The sequence below is a fragment of the Cryptotermes secundus genome, unplaced genomic scaffold, assembly GCF_002891405.2.
Source record: "Cryptotermes secundus unplaced genomic scaffold, Csec_1.0 scaffold685, whole genome shotgun sequence".
NCBI lineage: Eukaryota > Metazoa > Arthropoda > Insecta > Blattodea > Kalotermitidae > Cryptotermes > Cryptotermes secundus.
Window position 1 is genome coordinate 167,087 of NW_019734365.1, and position 19,334 is coordinate 186,420.

At 39.2% G+C, this 19,334-nt stretch overlaps 1 protein-coding gene across 1 annotated transcript in view; it reads left to right on the forward strand.

The window, feature by feature from the left end:
- LOC111868909 overlaps positions 1 to 19,334 on the forward strand; it is an 81,914-nt gene that overhangs the window by 29,760 nt on the left and 32,820 nt on the right. The window contains exon 5 of the mRNA XM_033753233.1: positions 10,450 to 10,528. Within this exon, the coding sequence (XP_033609124.1) occupies positions 10,450 to 10,528 (79 nt within the window). The remainder of the gene's footprint in view (positions 1 to 10,449; positions 10,529 to 19,334) is intronic.

A 19,334-nucleotide genomic window follows, 5' to 3' on the forward strand; every position in this document is an offset into this window, starting at 1 on the left:
TAGTACCTTGAAGAAATGCCCTTGGCGACCTTAGACATTTTTCCTAGTTCATCATCGTCATCAATGGCAAGATATCCATTTTTGAGCCATACCTTACTTTGGAGATTCTGCTAGATTTGTCATGTGGTTTTCACTTCTTTGGTTTTGGCATCTGTAATTTCTTTATTGGACAAGGTTTTCAGCCTTGCTTTTAAACAGTAACCTGGAGGGCCAAGTCTCTGTATTTATGTCTCCTAGTGACAGGGTGGCCCAGTTATACCCCCAGGCACGGGGTTCGCTTTTCGTCGCCTNTCGTCAACTTCTACATCTATCAGGGCTATGGTGGAGGTATTCTAACCCGCCTCCACACCGGATTTGTTCACAGTAATAATTCTACTTGACGCTATATATCCCAATATATCCGAGAATGAGTATTTAAATAAACTAAAAAATATTCTTTGTAAACTAGAACTGATATAAAAAAGCTATTTTCTTTTCGCATCTGTTTTTTACGATAATTTTTGGTATATTTAAAGATGTTGCATCAAAAAAAAGTTATTTATTTTAAACAAAGAGTGAGAAGCTTCTATTTATACATTTTTAAATACTTTTGTAAGCGGAAAGAAAAATGTCAATAGCTGGGTCTCATCGGAGTTTGAGCCATGAACATCACAGACAAAATCAGACACATTTCTGTGTAGGATTAGAGGTCGTCACAACGGCGACTATGAAGAATTATCTTTTATGTGATATAACAGGGTGTAGTTCGTTGAAAACCAACCGACATTTTGGAGTAATATATCGTCTTCGTCTTCAGGGTCGAAGAATAATTCATGCAAGGAACAAGAGATCTGTTTGCCATCTGCTTCAAGTTGGCCTTTTGTTTGGCTTATTCTTGAACCTGAAGATGGAAGCGACATGTTCGACAGAAACATCGGTCGATTTCAGCGGTTTACACGGCGTTTTATCCCAGAGAAACAATATAACCTTTAAGATAGAACACTGTTCGGTTTCCATACCGGAGCATGGTGGTGGTGTCGCCAGCAATGTACACAGAGCACTGAGGCTGTGTGAGAGCTTATCATAGAGCATTACCAACTCAATATAACTCTTATGAGATGGGAGGGGGACCTGCCAAATATAAACAAGGATCTAAAAATATACATTGTGCACTCAACAGGCAAGATCGGACTAGGGAACTGCAAATGACATGCTAACATACTTGCTCAAGTATTTATTCAGATAAGCTAAAAAGTATTTATTCTCTTACATATAATTATAAATATATTAACTGTAATTTGTATTCAAATAGACATGAACTCTTATGGAAGGAATATTTGTTTAATTATGTTAGAGAATGAAACACTTCGAAAACTTTTGCATGTGTTCGGAATACAATTTTTATATTTCGCTAATTATCTTATGTGTTTGGAAGATCATTGCCAATTGTTCAATATATAATTTAAGAAACGTACGCATAGAGAAACAATCCTTGTCTAATTACTCCGGAAAGAGCAAGGTTTGCTGATAACATATTGAGAATAAAATATATGTCTTAGTTTCCAACTTTGGTTCGCAATTTTTTCCACCCAGGAAACACGGAAGGATTTATTTTCTAGATACGCGCTGAAAATTATGTTCGTCTTTATGCCACATGTCGGTCATTTCTCTCTAGTTTTAACCAAAATTGGAATGCGTTGACATTTTTTTTTAACTTGTCGATTTCATATTCCTTGGCAGTTCATTATCAGACTTTGTGAACGCGGTGATGAAGTTTTGGCTTCTATAAAAAAGTGAGAGTTATTTGACCAGCTGAGTGACATTTCAAGGAAGTGTCTCGCTAGGCATATGGAGCAGGTTTATAAATATTACTAACTTAAGAACCTTAACTTACTCTCTGTTCAAACTTACTTCACTTTCGTTCCTTTAAAAGGAACTACGAACATTTTTGATCATTTTTTATTCCTCAATGGTCAGAATATTTCCCATTTTCAAACACAATGGTATTGTAAATTCTTCTGATGCATAATATTTTCACGTATCCGGGATTCCATGATTAATAACAACGAGCTCTGGGTTGGATGACTGGATTTATTGACACTTATTTAAAATTACAATCAATTATACCAGTTCAAAATCAAAGGCTATCTAATACTCGCTCCATTCCTTACTGGATTACGAGCGTCTTCTCTTCCGCCCTGACTTAACTTGGTTCTGATTACGAACCGGTCACTTCTTCAGCTTCCGCTGTCCGCAGGTTAACACTTCACAGCTGAACACCGACTGTTCTTACGAATGACGAATGCCGAATGAAATCACGAATGAACTCCCTTTTATAATTCGGGGCGAACCTCGAACGGTTCTTGTGTTGGGTTCGATGTTTGTCCGTTGTTACGAAACGTGCCTAGTGACTTACTACCCAGCAACGTAGGTCCTTCTACGGTTGACTGCATAATGTGTTTAATGAACCGTTGTCTAGCAATGGTCATATTCGTCGCAATATGTTAAAATAAGTATAGGGCACTAAGACTAAAGGAAGCAGGAATTCCATGCAAACTTGTGCCGATGAAATGTAGTAAATTAAATGTCATTTTACTGGGAAATTATTTCGAAATAATTATCGAAGTTGTATTTGTAGAAACAGCCTCTCGGAGCTCCTAGTCCATGAGCTGAAGGTTTGCGATGGGTTTGTCCCGTGTTGGGACATCGCAGCGCAGTCGTGCCCCAGTAGCGAGGACAAACTGGCGATTGTCCCCCCGATTAAAATAAGAGGTATTCTTAGTCCAGGGGGCTCTGGAATCCCGCCAAACTGTAGACTTAGTTTTGAAGGCTAGGTATTATATCAGTGTAGTACTGGGCTGATTCTTGGGTTATAATGAATACACCGGCAGCTACAAGCTATAGGGTGCAACACAAATGCAATCACTTATGTGCAGAAACACAACGTGGGATGTGTTGAAGAAGTGTGCGTTGAGTGTGCCACTGGTCTTTAAGTTTATTTACTAAGATTCTCAACTGCAGATATGAAACTGATTACACCATACACGTACAAAGACAATGTCAAAAATTGAAGAATTCCGTCTTCCTTGTATATCTTATGTAAAGCGACGTTTCGGAGGAACGTATCGCCTCCATCTGGATGCAGTCTGCAGCAACCTGCTCACGCAAGTTCCTCGCTCACGGATTTTCTACCCTGAAGATGTAGTCGAAACGTTCCTCCGAAATGTCAGTTCACACAAGATCTACACGGTGCCACATTCCAGAAGACGGCATTCTTCATAGTCGCCGCCGTAAAAACCTCAAATCCTACAATGTAAAAAAATTGTTCTTCCTTATACTAAATATTAACTGTAGCGAAAATATTTCAAACATAGTTTAACTCATCATGACATAATGCAAATTATATTTAGACCTGTTGTTGTATCTCTTCTCTGTGAATTATGCTAAACATGCCGTGACGTCATGAAAGTGTGACGGAGAGAGAGAGAGATACGGTTTTGTCTAAAACACTGACAATACTATTCGTTCTCAAAAAGTAACTTAACTTCCGTTTTCATGTTGACTGTGTCAATTTGCATGATGTAACATCGTAAAGTAAATACATTAGAAAAGGTAACCCTGTAACAGGCCATGGAGGCCCATAGGTTTGGGAGACTTTGAGGGTCCCACATTATCTACACAATCGGTTCACAGATGGCAGCAAGGTTGTCAGCCTTAGGCGCCGGCCGCATTTTACCCCCAGGAATATTCCTGGTACTCATTTCTGTTAGAGGCTGAGTCGACCCCAGGCCATAGTGTGGCTGGAAGGATTAGGTATATTGAAAAAAAAAAAAAAACGCAACTCATCTGGACCTTCTGGCTTGTAGCATAGTGCCTCAGCGCTACCCCGTGACCTTTCAAATCACTCGTTAACCCAGGTAAATGATTCGGGAGGATGAATCAATAGCCTTATAAGCGCGTGTGTCCTTAAGGAGGACGCTTTTCGGTTATCAAATAAAATTTTCTCTAAATTTAAATTTAACCACGACTCTTGCAATACAAGAATCTCAGCTTTGACGTAGTCTTGTTACAGAGATCTGCCAGATTGCTCCTTCGTAGCGATTTCTTCCTTACGTCAGGCAGAAAGGGGAATTCAATTAAGTATCTATTGCCACGGTACATAAAGTCCCTCACTATGAAACGAGACAGAAACTCGATTCCCTAATGATACAGAATCGCCATTGTCGAGAAACGAGATGTAGCCAAATCTTACACTGAAGCGATATTTCGGATCGATGGAGGTTTTAAGGCCCGTTGTTCTACTCCATCATACCACAGAAGAGGAGCTGGAAAAGTAAGGAACACTTTGCACAGCAGAGTCAGCAGAACGGCTGGTTTCTGGCTCAGCTGCTTTCCGAGAAGTCAGTGGTAACGCCCTAGATATGTACCTTGGCGGTAACCGGGTCGATTTGTAGCCGGGTTAGTGACTATTCTGAGTATTCTCCTGGTTTTATTAAGGTATTTTGGTAAATGTTAACATACTAGCTCGATGTAGGCCACGACTGATTGCTCCAAGTGCAAATTTTGTGACAATTTCTGACTGTTTTCCCAGGCAATTCAATGCTACCTAAGCCTAACCTCCGACGTTAAAACAGTGTTGTTAAATAATCTTATAATTAATGAGTTTAAACCTAATTAAGATTTATATTTTATAGCTTAAACCTGAAGTATGGAGCGGAAATATTTACCTACTAAGGTGTTTCATTCCTTGCGACGAACTGATCACTCGCCCAATGAGTCCTACCGTCTGTGTAAGATCTAGAAAAACCAAAGTGAACGGAAGTTCATGGAGGTAGGCCTAGGCTCACTGGGGCTGTAGTGCCAAGAAAAAAAAAAGTGTTTAATTAGTTTTAAAGCCGTTTATTCAATAGTAAGGAATTACCTAAACCAAGAAATATAAGGCGAACATTACAAACAACAAGCACGTGTAAAATAACAAAAAAAAAATGTAAATTTTCGTTTGATAAACTTTTAGTTGGAATTGATAAATAAAATATGTTAGGCAGTTTACATGCCTGTTACTATGTTCCGAAAGCAGGACAGCTGTTCTTATGTTAGGCGCTGACTCCTCACAGCCGAACCTCGAGATCAGTCTCAGTTCATTTTGTGTGGCATTTTTGAGGAAAAAATGGCGCATTAATTTCTTTGGTTTTCACATACTAATCATCTTTCCACTGTTGCCCCATGCACACTTATCACAGTCCCCTGAAATGAGCGAATGCCATGAGGAAGCAGCGCATTATCAGAGTGTCGAGCTTTAAGTTTAGGGTTTCATCACTGATCTGAAATTTTGCTGGTTACTTTGTACGAGAGTTAGTTTGTTTCAATTGTCAGAGGTTCTAGCAGAATTCTGAGAAATAGTGAACTTAAAGACAAAATATACGCCAAAGGAATTAGGACACAATTTAAGGTATGAACTGCCATTTCTCAGGAGGAACCGAAGGTAGATCGAAGGTAGATCTAAGGTAGATATTTCCCTAGTGACAATTGAAAACAAATGTGTAGCACATGCACTACAGCTAAGCTAATCTACAAGCTCTTGACTTGCCTGACCACTGTCTGTCACTTAGGTCTATAGAGGTACTTGCTTACTTACTCATGGAGCTGAGCCCTTCTGGAGGAGCCGCCAATTCTGCAGCTACTCGAAAATTTCCCAGCATTTTATGGAACCCGAAGGTTAATTACAGTGTTCACAAGAGCCCTCTACTAGTCCCTATCCTGAGCCAGATCAATCCAATCCATACCATCCCCATCCTATCTCTCTAAGATCCATTTTAATATTGGCTATGCCTTGCTCTTCCCAGTGTTCTCTTTCCTTCTGGCATTCATCGTCTACCCAATTCGTGCTACATGCCCTGCTCACCTCATTCTTCTTGACTTGACCATTCTAATTATACTTGGAGAAGAGTACAAGTTATGAAGCTCCTCATTATGCAGTTTTCTCCAACCTCCTGTCACTTCATCTCTCTTTGGTCCAAATATTCTCCTCAACACCCGTTCTCAAACACCCTCAGTCTATGTTTCTCCCTTAATGTCAGAGACCAAGTTTCACACCCATACAGAACCACAGGCAAAAATATAGTTTTGTATATTCTAATTTTTATGTTTTTGGACAGCAAACGAGAACTATAGAAGTACAGTTCATTAATAGGAAATGGCATGAGATGCTGTAAGAGGACCTAGTCGTGCCCTGCATTTACATTAAAGAAATGCTCTGAAATTTGCATCGAGGGAATGACAAAAGCACTCAAAATCCAAAATAGCAGGTACCTAAGACCAAGATGATGATACCTACAGTAAGAACCGCTACGCAGAGATACGCATTTGATTTGTGTAGTTACAATGTCAAATATGATTCAGTCATATTTTGTTTAATGACATAATTTCAAAAGCAAAGATGTTATTGTATTTACTGACACGAAGAGAATAGCATGAATGGCGAGTAAATAGTGGTTTGCAGTTACCAAGTTATGGCCTATTTAAACATAAGCCTATTATCCTATTTCGTCAATCCCCTGGAGAGACTGAGGAAAATCATAAAGAATCTTAGTCAATGAGCTTTACTATTTCACCAGCATGAACAGCGTGTCCGCAAAGGTTGAAAAAATTATGAAAATTTATGTATATAATTTCTTTTCGCGGGAGCTGAAAGAGAGAGAGATGGAGGGAGGGATCATGACCCTTGGCCTGAGCGCGCCTCTCATGAAGCCGTTCAGCTGACAGAGAAATCGCAAGAAACTCTCGAAGGGACAAGCCTATAAGAGTACATCAAAAGCTTTCGCTCCAGCCCAATTTCAGTTGAGTACGGTGCAGAGAAGCCGAGAGAAGTATGAACACAATATTTTGAGCAGTGCCACTGAAGTAAACTATGGAGTACAAAGAGAACTGATCTCAGGAGCACAATTCCTTCGGGTTGTGAGACAACTGCTCTATATATCGACACATTTTACAGAATATATCAACAAGATTGCTGCAGACGTAATATCTGGATTGAGGAATGCCGTCTTCTTGGATGGGGCGCCGTGTAGATATTTTGTAAGGCGACATTTCGGAGGAAGGTCTGCAGCCACCTGCTCACGTTGCTTCACCGTTCGCGAATTCTTATACCCTGAATATGGAGGCGATACGTTCCTCCTCTTCATAGACACCGTAGTGTAAACCTCAAATCTTAACAATATCTGCATTATCTATACCTGACCGCCACAAATTAAAAAATTCCACTAATTTCCTTATCAAAAAATATTATTTAATTTTAAACAATTGTTAGACTGAACTGAGTCTTCGAAGAGAGAAACTCTGTGCTCAATGCAAAAGCTACTCAACTTACGCTATAAATCTAGTAAGATGGATAGCAGTTCGGCCTCTCACGTGTGAAGTCAAGAGTCTTCAGGAAACCTCATTAAAATTCCAAGTGTCTGGAAACCAAACTCAGGGCTCTTTGAGAGAAATTTAAAGTGGGACAAATAAAATCAACGTAAAGGAACGTCTAATAATACAACTGCAACTACAGACTCGAAGTACTGGACACAGGAACAGTATAATGACATGTATGCAGCGATGTTATTCACGACAAAACCAATTTTTCGTCAGAAATTACTCACAAAACAACTCCGCATCTTTTACAGGTATGAAGTATATTTTAGAGTGTGATATCACATACCTTCAGTGAAAATTACACAACGTGATTTTAAATGGAACTTTTAGAAGAAATTGCGTTTCTTTTTTCATCGGTTACTTAGATGCGCTTTGGTCGCGCCGTAGCTCAAGCGGTTAGTCGTTGGCTTCCCATCGCGGCGGCCCGGGTTCGATGCCAGGTCTGGTCAAGTGGGATTTGTGGTGGACAAAGTGGCGCTGGCGCATGTTTTCTCCGAGTATTTCGGTTTCCCTGCCAATCTTCATTCCACCAATTGCTCCACAATCACCCTCACTTATCATCTAGGGCTGGTACAATAGGCCAGAAGTGGTCGCAGTGGTCCCACCCCACTAGAAATAAAAAATAGTCCAACCCCACTAGTAATAAAAAAAATAGATGCGCTTTCAGTACCAGGGCTACATTGTGTAATATAGTGAGGTGATAGATGATAAAGAAGATTTGGAAGGAAATTATTAAGACCGACTACTACTACCACTACTGCTGCATGGCAGTCTACAAACTCTTACTTGGTCTTACATTCTTCATTGGTTCAAAATAAGACTTTCAGGAATTCGCATAGAAACTGAAGTGACTAAATCTACCAAACCACTTTAAAGAAGTCACATAAATTTAAAAAATAAAAACTTCTTTTACAGACCGGAAATCCTTAAATGTAGACTAGAGGCTCAAGGGGATGTTGTAGTCTCGTTCGAGTATTCTCAATGACTAATATCAAGACCCTAAGTGTGACGAAAGCCATTCTTGCGTTCACATGGCGGAGTGGTTCTTTTCTTCTGCACTCAATCCAGTAGCATTCTCAGTAGGACATGTTTGAAGAAAGGTTAATGGGGGTTGAGTAGGGAGATACAGCAATGGTGTGGGGTGAGATGAGCAGGCGCGAAGAATGAAGAGACAGACACAAGCGAAACCTGATCCCCAGAGCCATCTTCGCTGTTGTTGGTCCTTCAGAGATAGAATGAGGTCAGAGGCCCATATATTACCCAAAGATCCCCTGAATCCGCTTGCACCCTGTTCATAGCTATCCTTATGCTGCAAGAAGAGTTCTTTCGGCGGATGTGGAAAGTCAAAACAAGACGCGCGTGATTTAAAGTAGTGGAATGTTGGCTCCTAACTTTAAGAGAGCCGCGTGAGATTCTCTGGGATAGTAACTCTGCGCCTTCTGGTCTTCCTTTTATGTGAGACGGAAGAGAAAAAGTGACACAAGACAAATGTAGGAATGAACGAAATTGAGCACAACCAGCAGCGCTAGTGCTCCACCTTTGTAATCAGCGGAACTGTGAATCATTTAGATGATTAATCAGAAAGCCAAGCTTCACGAATCGGATTCTCAAATTATCAATCACTTGCGCATACAAACACACAACATGCTCGTTCAGGATCATTAAACTGGAGCTCTTCAGTGGAAGAACTACGGGGCCCAGTTATATCTGATAATAGATAAGAGTGGAGAAGTATACTTTGCTGCAATTTGGAGTATAAATATTGTCACGTGAATTAGTGACTTGTACACGGGGTTTGGATTGGTGAATCGATTTACTGGATACTCACAAGTCGTAACTACAATTAGTTCTTAGAGATCACTAAGTAATCTTAAATATTACAAGTAAAATCAAGCCTTCAGCACTTCAACCATTGAATTCCCTTAACCGATGGTTTACGAATTGATGAATGAATCCACTACTGGTCTGGTCTCCTCCTATACTCGCCGCGCGGCCGGCATAAAACGCACCTCTTTGAAGGGTTTCCTTTTCGTATGCGTAGTAAATGTTTGTTTATGTACGCGTTGTCATGGGAACGTCTTTCCACTTGTCACCTAGGCAACGACGTATTCCCTGCTGTTGTAGCGGAGACATGATTACCGATTTGTTGTCTAGCAATGGACGTCGCGCTCCGAATTCGATATTCCGGCTTTCAGGCGTCATGTCACAATATATTGCAAATACTTTATTTTCGGTTTAGTTTACCTATTTTGTATTGATTTCTTTATTGCAGGTATGCATTAGGCGTTACATAAGTTTACCAATTTCCTTATCACGTGTCCTCCCTTAGGACCGAAATTTTTACCGTTTTCTAGAGTACATTCTGCCTCTCCTTCTCTCTCCGATCTCGAATTATAACTTTCCTGCTCAAGAACTGGGAGTTGCAAGTTTTCTGATGTTCAGGAGATTTAAAACTGAATTTTGCGCTTTCTTATGGCTCCTCTTTCTACCATTTTATTGCGTATTTAGGCCTTTCTAATTCTTATTGCCTACTGCCCTTTATACCGCAAGAGTACTTGATTTAAAATCCCCAGAAATATAAGAAATATATGGGAATGGCATAATCTAAATCAAGAAGCTTTTTAATTCCACCTTTCTCGAATCAAAGTATTATCTCTTAAAATTTCTGATGTTAGGAGTGTAATAAAACACAGGATGGACAAAAAGTTAGTTAACTGTTTAGTAAAATGTGCAAAGATATGTCAGTAATGTCTTTATTACTTATAGAATTTACAAAAATAGTTCGAAATAATATCCTCCATGTTCAGGGCACAACTCACAACGCTGTGATACTGTTCTACAAATTAACTGGCAGTTTTGAATCTTAACATCTCTATTAATGCGAGGGAATATTTCGGGTTAAGAGATTTTTGAGCAAATTCTTTATATAGTTCCAATATTACTATGATCAAGACACAAATAATATCCTTCAAAATATATGTTGGAAACTGTGAGAAAAGTAATGGGGGAGGTGATTGTTATTTCAATAGTTTCTTCTTATTATTATTATTATTTCAGAATGGTGGCTCACCGCAGTACCTAGCGGACAGACTGCAGCAATTCAGTGATTCCCTCCACAGATTCGGCCCGATGAACGGTAAGTGTTGCAAACAATACAGTACGTTGGACACTTGCTAGGACTCGAACCCTACCACGTAACACTCGGCTCCATATTGATAATGGGAGGAGACGATTTATGCAATAAGATGGACACCCACTCTGCCATGTATCAATTATTTCATTGTCAACGGAGGAAGAATTTACTTCAGAGCTTTTCGACAGTGCTAAACTACCCCCAAGGAGAGCCACCGAGTTTGCCCACAGTATTATGCTACCTTTAGGTTTCAGACTGTTGGCACTCTTCTTTGTAGGACCTCAGTTCCTTGCACTTCACTAAAAGGCAACCGAAGTTTCGGAGAAGTTCTGCTTCCTACATTCTTCACTCTTGTTTTTTGTTTACTTTAATCTTCGACCTTGAATACTGATGCGACATGTTCCACCGAACTAACGATTGGCTTCCAACGAACTACAAGGAGTATTATCTCAGAAGATATAATTCTTCACTCGTATTAGTTTCTTAACGAAAATAACCTCGACAATAGCACTTAGCCTGTTAAAATGCGTGTCAATTTATTTTTTCCCTTGTATTTTCCATCATAAACCAACTGACTATTTCTTTTATTCCAACGCATTTCTTCGCCAGGTGTAATACCTGGGACATTAGTATGAATCTCCATTTCGGCAGAGTTTCTAAAAAAATTCTGCTAATTTTATACGTCTGTACGTCGTTTCTTTTAAGAACCTTCTCACTAACCTTCTCCCTCCCCCATCTTTCGCCGGCGTTTTCTCGAAAGATTACGTGTCTCAACATTTCAAGCGTTTGTTGTGAATGGAAACAAGCCGTGATAATAATTACAGATGAGAAGGTCTATGAAAATGAGGCTCTGTCGATAATGAAACTCGCACTCAGGTAGCCATGGCTGAGGCGGCGAGCTCTACTTTTGATCTGGTTATCAGACGCACTTTTAAGCCTCAGGTTTCCTCGTGTTGGCTGCTCCTGGATCACTTATTGGACTGCGTACCTAAGTGACACATTTGAAATTAACCCCCAAAACATAAATAGCTTTAATATGTCATTGGAGATGACATCAGCAGGATTAACACACTTCATAACCTATTTCCCTAGATAGAATATTAATAATCAATCTAGTGGTCAGAGTTCCTGACTACAGATCAAGAGTTCCCGGTTCCATTCCAGGCGCTACCAGATTTTCTGAGAAGTAGTAGGTTTGGAATGGGGTCCACTCAGCCTCGTGAGGATAATTGAGGAGCTATTTCAAGGAAATAGCGGCTCCGGTCTAGAAAACCGAGATTAACGGCAGTGGGGAACCATTGCGCTGACCACGTGACACCGCTATCCGCAAAAGTTGGCACTAACTTCGCCAGCAGGCGGCGGTCGCTCTGTCGGTATAGTTCGCTTACGGACTACAGGATACGGAGTTTTTTTTTTTAGAATATTAATAATATCCTCTCATGATCATGTTCTTTCGCATGGTTGCTCTTCAACTTTTCCTCCCACCAAACTACTCTTCCTTTAACGACGCCGTCAGGAGCTCAGATGATGCAGCATCGAATGGTTGAGTGATTAATAAATAATTAATAGGAAAAGATATGAAAGAAGGTAGTGTGCTCCAGCTTGAGTCAGTAAGTCGAAATTTGCTCGGAGGAACTGAAAATAATAACGAAAACCCCCCTATCTATAAAGCTGATCTCCTGATCGAGATTCTAACATATTACGTCCCGAACACGACGCTGGAGTGCTCCTCTAAACCACCACGAGTTTTCGCATCAAGTACTGTTCTTTCCTTCGTTATGAATATTAGACAAGGAAGCATGCGGAAGGAACAGGTTGAGGTCCATGATTTGTTTATGCCAGTAGCCCTCCAGGACGTTACACTGCTACTGCAAACCCAATAATAATTTGGCTCCCTGAATGGTTTCGGGCAGATCACGTTACGATTACGAAGCAAGGATGGATAACTATTTCCCAACAGACAGAACAAACACATCATTTTCCTTGTTGATAGGTAAAGGCGTGCTGAATATCCTATTGAGCGACAGTGATAACCGTTTATGTTATCATAATTTACATACCTTACAACTTTCATTACGTCTTTCCCTGTCGAACACTGGCATCATGGGTTCGAATCACATCAATTGCATGTCTGTTTGTGTATATTCTGTGTTTATGTTAGGTAGAGGCCTTGCGACGGGCTGATCCCCTGTCCAAAGAGTCCTACCAACTGTCATATATTAAGAAATTGAAGTGAGACGAAGTGTTTCACGGATGCCCTATGCTCCAAGTGGGAGCAACAGGAGAAGAAGAAGAAGAAGACGAAGAAGAAGAAGAAGAACCCATTTCCATTAAGTTCTTATTACAATGTGCAACTGCAGAATATTGTGGGAAAAAAGGCAGGTTCCTTTGCCACACAAAATGTAAAGAGAAAATTGCTTTATGAGACTTTTATAAACATATGTGTATGCTTATGTGTTTAATATAGGCCTGCTGATTATTCCTGTATATTTTCCTAAACAGAATGTGGTCCCCCTAGGCATTTGCTTATAAAATAACTTAATCAGACACAGGCCTATACGTCTTCCTAAATTCTATCATTTTGTTGGGAAAAATATAGAGGAGACCTGACATTTGAGGCTAAGCCAATTCATATTTCACTCGTTGTATTTCACGACTAAGCTAATTAGGGCTTCATACACAGAATTCCAATTGAAGACACAGATAGGCTACTCCTTTGCTGTTCGAGTTCTAGAAGCTGAAACCTGTCTTTAAAACACCAAGGAAACAGAAAAAAAAGGCTGAACATGTTTCCATGAGACCAAAGCTGTTTGGCACCACACAGTTCGTCTAGCGAAGCGCGTTTGTTTTCTTGTGACTAGTTAATGAGAGGAGGCGTGGTGACGTCAGAGCATTGCAGCGTGTCCACCGCACTGAAGCAGTACATACTGAAGTACACTCAAAATAAATACAATCCATTAGCTGCATATTTCGTTACCGTCGTTTGAAACAGATCTAAAATAAAACTTGTCAACGCAAAGAAGCATCGAGAGGTTATGGAAGCCAAAATTCCTAACATGTCTTGAACTTGCTTTTCGTTTCAGTATTCTAAATTTTCAAGTCATGTTCAGTCTCTACGCTAAGTCGTAAAGGGAGAATGTGTAGGGCCACTGATTAATCGCAGGTTCGGTTAAGTAGCCTGACTGAATGTCACTAGTTATAAGCACTAGCAGCAGGGTACAGGATCTTCCAAAATGATAGCTAACGGCCTTATCAAGAAATAATTCATTATGAAACCGCATAAATCAGCACACAGAACGTTTTGGAATATGTTACTCAAGTTTTACTTATTAAAGTTTGTTATTTAACAATATTTTTAGTAGCGAGACTAACTTTTCTGAATGAAACCGATATTATTATTATCTTGAATAATTATTATTCTTTCTAAATATTTATATTTTATATTTCTTAATTTTCAATAACAACTTCAACTTGTGTTAATGAAATTATTATTATTATTATTATTATTATTACTCATTTCTTTGTTTTTTTTTTTCTTTACATCTATGCATTAATGATTTTTCCTCCAGTGCTTGCCTGTAATTAGCCTTTGACTTTACGTTGTGTTTGTCCATAACATAATTACTTGCATCTACACTGTGCTATGTCTGTAATTGGCCTTGTGGCTGTTGAATCGGCACGTAAATAATAAAGAATTTAATTTAATTATTATTCGGCTACCATGAATTAGATTCTCTGGTGTGTTTCCATTGGTAATTAATTCTCAGAATTTATCCTTACAGGTTTTAAATTTTCCTGGACATGCAACCAGTATGTCGCACAGTCACTACCTATTCAGGAAACACAACACAGAAAACATGCACACATTTCCGCCTCGAGCAGGCTTCGAATCTACTTCCCTAGATAAGATCTAAAAGATTGTGACTTTGATACATAAATACAAATATTATGTTTCTGGACATTATCCACCGTCCTGTCTTTATCTAAAATCACCGTCCTGTTTACGACTATATTACAAAACACAACGTTGAAGAGACTGGATTCTGTTTCCGTCTTCACGAAAACCTACTCAGATAGGTCCAATCCATAGAGCGGGACTAGCTCTGTCGGTTAGACCCAACTGAGTAGGTTTTACCTGTAGACGGAGACAGGATCCAGTCACCGAAAAGTTGACTTTTGTAATGTAAACAGGACGATGAGTTTAGATAAATACAGGACAATGGATAATGTCCAGAAATATAATATTTTACTTCCACGGATTTAGAATGATTCAAAATGGCAGCAGGAGCATAAATCCACTGCAATCGACTTGCTGATGGTGATATTTGCGGCAACATTTATAATTCTGGTTTTCTTTTGTTTGTTGATGCTCTTTAGATGCACCGAATCATCAAGAACATTGATGATTTAAGCTTTTTCAAAGTTATATTGGTTCTGTGAAGAGATGCTTGCATAATGGTCTGGAACTCAGTGTTTCTTTATTGCTAGTGGGGTGGGACTAAGCCCCTTGTACTGCGGCCACTTGTACCAGCCCCAGATGATAGGTGAGGGTGATTGTGGAGCAATTGGTGGAATGAAGATTGGCAGGGGAAACCGAAATACTCGGAGAAAACCTGCCCCAGCGCCACTTTGTCCACCACAAATCCCACTTGACCAGACCCGGGATCAAACCCGGGCCGCCGCGGTGGGAAGTCAGCGACTAACTGCTTGAGCAATGGCGCGGCCCAGGAACTCAGTGTTACTAATAAAGTTATTACAGGCTCTTATATTCTCGTGAAATTAATGGCACAGATTTTAAATGTAAACTGTGTAACGGTTTAGTACCACGTTCTCTGTGTGTTAAAAATCATGGGATTTATTTTGACGTTAAGCTTCACTTTGACGGCCATGTCATTATATTTTCTCTCAAGGCTCAGAAATATCAGGCTTGATTACTTACGTGATCTTCTCATTTTCAACTTCTGATAGCCTGATTATTCTGTACAATATTTTTAGTCCAATCTGAACTTGAGTACGCTCCTGTTAGCTGGAACTCTGTTCCGCTGACTAAGTTATCTACACAAAAAATTCGTAGACAATTTGCAGCCTCTTGCCACAACAGATTTCTTATTGACATCTGTGGTAATAAATATACTGATAGATATTAGTTGGGCGGAATGTTTAAACAAGTCATGACAGGCGACAGTACCCTGATGTGTGTCTTATCAGTGTCTCTAAAAACAAACTCAATTTCTCATTCATTTTTGATGTTGCTAGGTTACCAGTACCTATTTGGGTAATCAGAGACTTTTCTTCTTTTGATGTCCGCCATTGCACAAAGTTCAGTCCCTGTGGCTAATGTAGTCTGCAGATATAAAGATAATTTAAAAGAAAGTTCATTTCATTAGCTGATATTAAATATATTAATAACATGTGTGATGACGTGTGAGGTTTTTTGGTCTCTTATTTCTTATTACGAAATTTATTTTCTAATGTCTTGTTAATTATCACTCGCTCATCCATTTCTGTCCCTAATGCAACCTAAAACTATTTACAATCTCCCTTTTATTTAAAATAGTATTGGAATTGCATCAAATTCTACATTTTTCTACCCTGTTTGGCCATATTCAGGCAACTGTTCAGTTTCTGAAACTGTCGCACTGCACTAGATCATAAGTCAAAATATTTCCATATTGTTGCATATCGTTGTTCACACTAAAATTTGTTTGCCTCAGCATAAAAAGCCTCTTTCTCCATTCTGCATTATTTTCTTTTTGCGGCGTCCATGTTTGTGCCCCTTCTTCTGTATGTTCTCACTAGTTGGGTCCAACAACAATAATACATCTGTTTGCATCTTACATTTACTAGAAATAAAATTTAAATAAATGTGTGCAGTAATTTACACAATGGTATTACGCAATTTGTTTTCCATTAAAAGGCCTGGACCTTGTTGCATTTCGTTACGGAGTAATAGAGAAGAAATTATAATTTCCGGGTCAAAATGAAATGACACAGATGCAAGAAGATGGTTCATAGCCTTTTCACCCAGTTCAAGACACTCAAATTTCACACACATTTGGGAATAATTTCTGAAACAAGTGATTGATTCGGAAATTCAGTTACTTCCTTCACTTAAAAAACATCCATATTTCAAAGTGTTGAATATTATGCGTTCTAGGAATGTATTAATATGCAAGCCGTTACATAAGTTAAAATTCGTTTCTCTGGAATGAATTTCCTATTTCTTTAAAAATAAGGAAAAAACGACACAGTCACTAACTAAGTAACTGACCGACGCTCTTAGATAGTATATTTATGCAGCAATGAAGAATCAGAGGCGGAACACAGTGGCGGCGCGGTCTAACACATGAAGTTTCTTCGCCCGTTTGAACGCTGGGATCGTGGCTTCGAATTCCATTCAAAGCATGGATATTTGTGTGTGCGTTTATTCTACGTTTGTATTGTCCTTTGTGGAGGTAGCGGCCTTGCGACGGGCTGATCATTTGTCCAAGGAGTCTTACCTTCTGTATCAAATGTATTACGAAAGTAAAGAAGAGGTCAGGGCCCAAGAAAGGGCTGCAGAGCCATTGATGAATTAATGAAGAATAATAAACATGCATTATACAAACATAGACATTTACTTCCTATGATCATGACGAGAACTGGAAGACGAGACATTTTTAGATTTAGCTAGTGTCTGACACTGTCACTATACAAATAACAAAGACACAGCAGTGCAAAGATTGTGAACTACTGAGCAAGCGATGGCTGGGTCTGTGAACAGGACTGATTAGGCTTGGCTCAGAATCTCTCCGTTGTGTCTGCGATTCATTAGGCACATCAGTGAAAGACTGGAGATATTTTAATGCGTTAAAGGAAAAATTCATGGACTGAAGGTTCCAGATAAAATTTTGTTTATTAATTTCTCGAAACATACAAAAAATTATGTGGGATTTGTTGTTCTTACAGTGGTGCTTATGAAGAATTTTATTTTCTCGGATATAACGCCGTGTAGTCCGTTGAAACTCAACTGACGTTTAGATTCTGGTTGCTACCTGCTTCACGCTGGTTTCCTGCTCGCCTTACTCTTCGACCATGAAAATGAAGGCTACACGTTCCTCCGAAACGTCGTCTTTCAATGGCCTACACGGCGTTGTATCTCAGAAGATGGAACTGTTCAGCAAATGAGGAGTTCAGTGGACACCTCAGTAATTGTTTCGTATTATACAACAGAGCAACGAGGTCCATGTTTCAGAGTCCTTCGTGAGAGACTGATAATCACTGGCCCTATTATGAAATTACCAGTCTTTTAAGGAAAATGCGAAGGTTAATTGCCATTCTCGCAAGACCTTGCCACTAAGCCACGTTCTGAATCAGATCCAGTCAACCTTATCACACCCCTTTCTCTACAGACTTTTTTACTATTATCATTCCATCTGTACCTAGGTCTAGAACTGATCTCTGCTTTTCGTATTTTCGGGCTTATTTCTAATTCCTCTTATGCGAACATAGTTCTAAAGAAATAAAGTCGGAAATATGCCAACACAGAGATCACATCCCCAAAGAACTGTCTCTCAGAATTTAAAATCATCCGTAAGATAAGAGAGGTAAAGTTGTCATTAAAATATCCCGACGCGTTGTGACGTTCATTGACAGACGTGAACTACTGTTACAGGCAGTAGCGGCTGTTCAATGCGATTCTAATTTATTGCCAGGTTTTCCGCGGCCTATAATTTTCAAACCGAAAAGAAAAAAATAGAACTGAAGAAAGCAGTCTTCTGGGATTTGGCAGCGTGTATATGTGGTGTTAACCGACGTTTCGGAGGAACGTATCGCCTCCATCTTCAGGGTAGAAGAAAAAATATAAGAAATCTGCAAGCGAAGAGACCGTGAGAACCGGTAAAAGCAGACTGTCTGCTTTGATTCCATAAGTAACAAAATTTTTGAGTTACATTTTCATATTCCGTAAGCAGTTTTCTTTTGATTTTCTTCTTATTTGAAAATGATAGGCCACGGAAACCCCGACAATAAATTAGAATCACTCTGTACTCAGCAGTGTCAGTAGGCTGGTGCTACTTGGATGTTGAGAGGTTGGGTTCATCCATTTTTTGTAACATACCGTTCTACTGGAGCCCTAATATGGGTTGGCATTGTGGTTACACACCTTTTGAACGGATAAAATCTCGGTATAAACAAAACAAAAATAAACAAAGAAATTATCACAGTCTTCATGTATATAACATATGTAGACCCTAGTTGCCTTGCTATTCAAACAGATAAGTCATAATTTCAACTGCTTAAATTTCAGTCATTCTGAATAACGACCGACGTTGCATGATGTCTATATTTAACGTAAACGACGCTTTTGGAGCCGGTTCCGTTGTTTCATTTAGATGATTTATAATATTGTATTTAAGCAGCCTGTTGCATTAATACATCATTTGTACATATATATTTGTCTTAAATACAATGTGTTATCTGGTCACCCTTCTTCCTCACTACATGTTTCGGCCGAATACGGCCATTATCTTGCTAACATTGTTGCACTGTATGTCAAAATTACGTATCGCGTGTGAAAGCGATATTTCCTAATTAAATAAATTAAATTGCAACAATTTTAGCAAGATAATGACCGTATTCGGTCATTAAATTAAATTTAATTAAAATTAATTAATTGAATTAACATTCAAATATTTTCTTCATTAATTTAGTTTAATTAGGAAATATCACGTTCACACGCGATACATAATTTTTGACCCACAATGTAACAATTTTAGCAAGATACAAGACACCTGATGATGGCCGTATACAGCCGAACCATGTAATATGG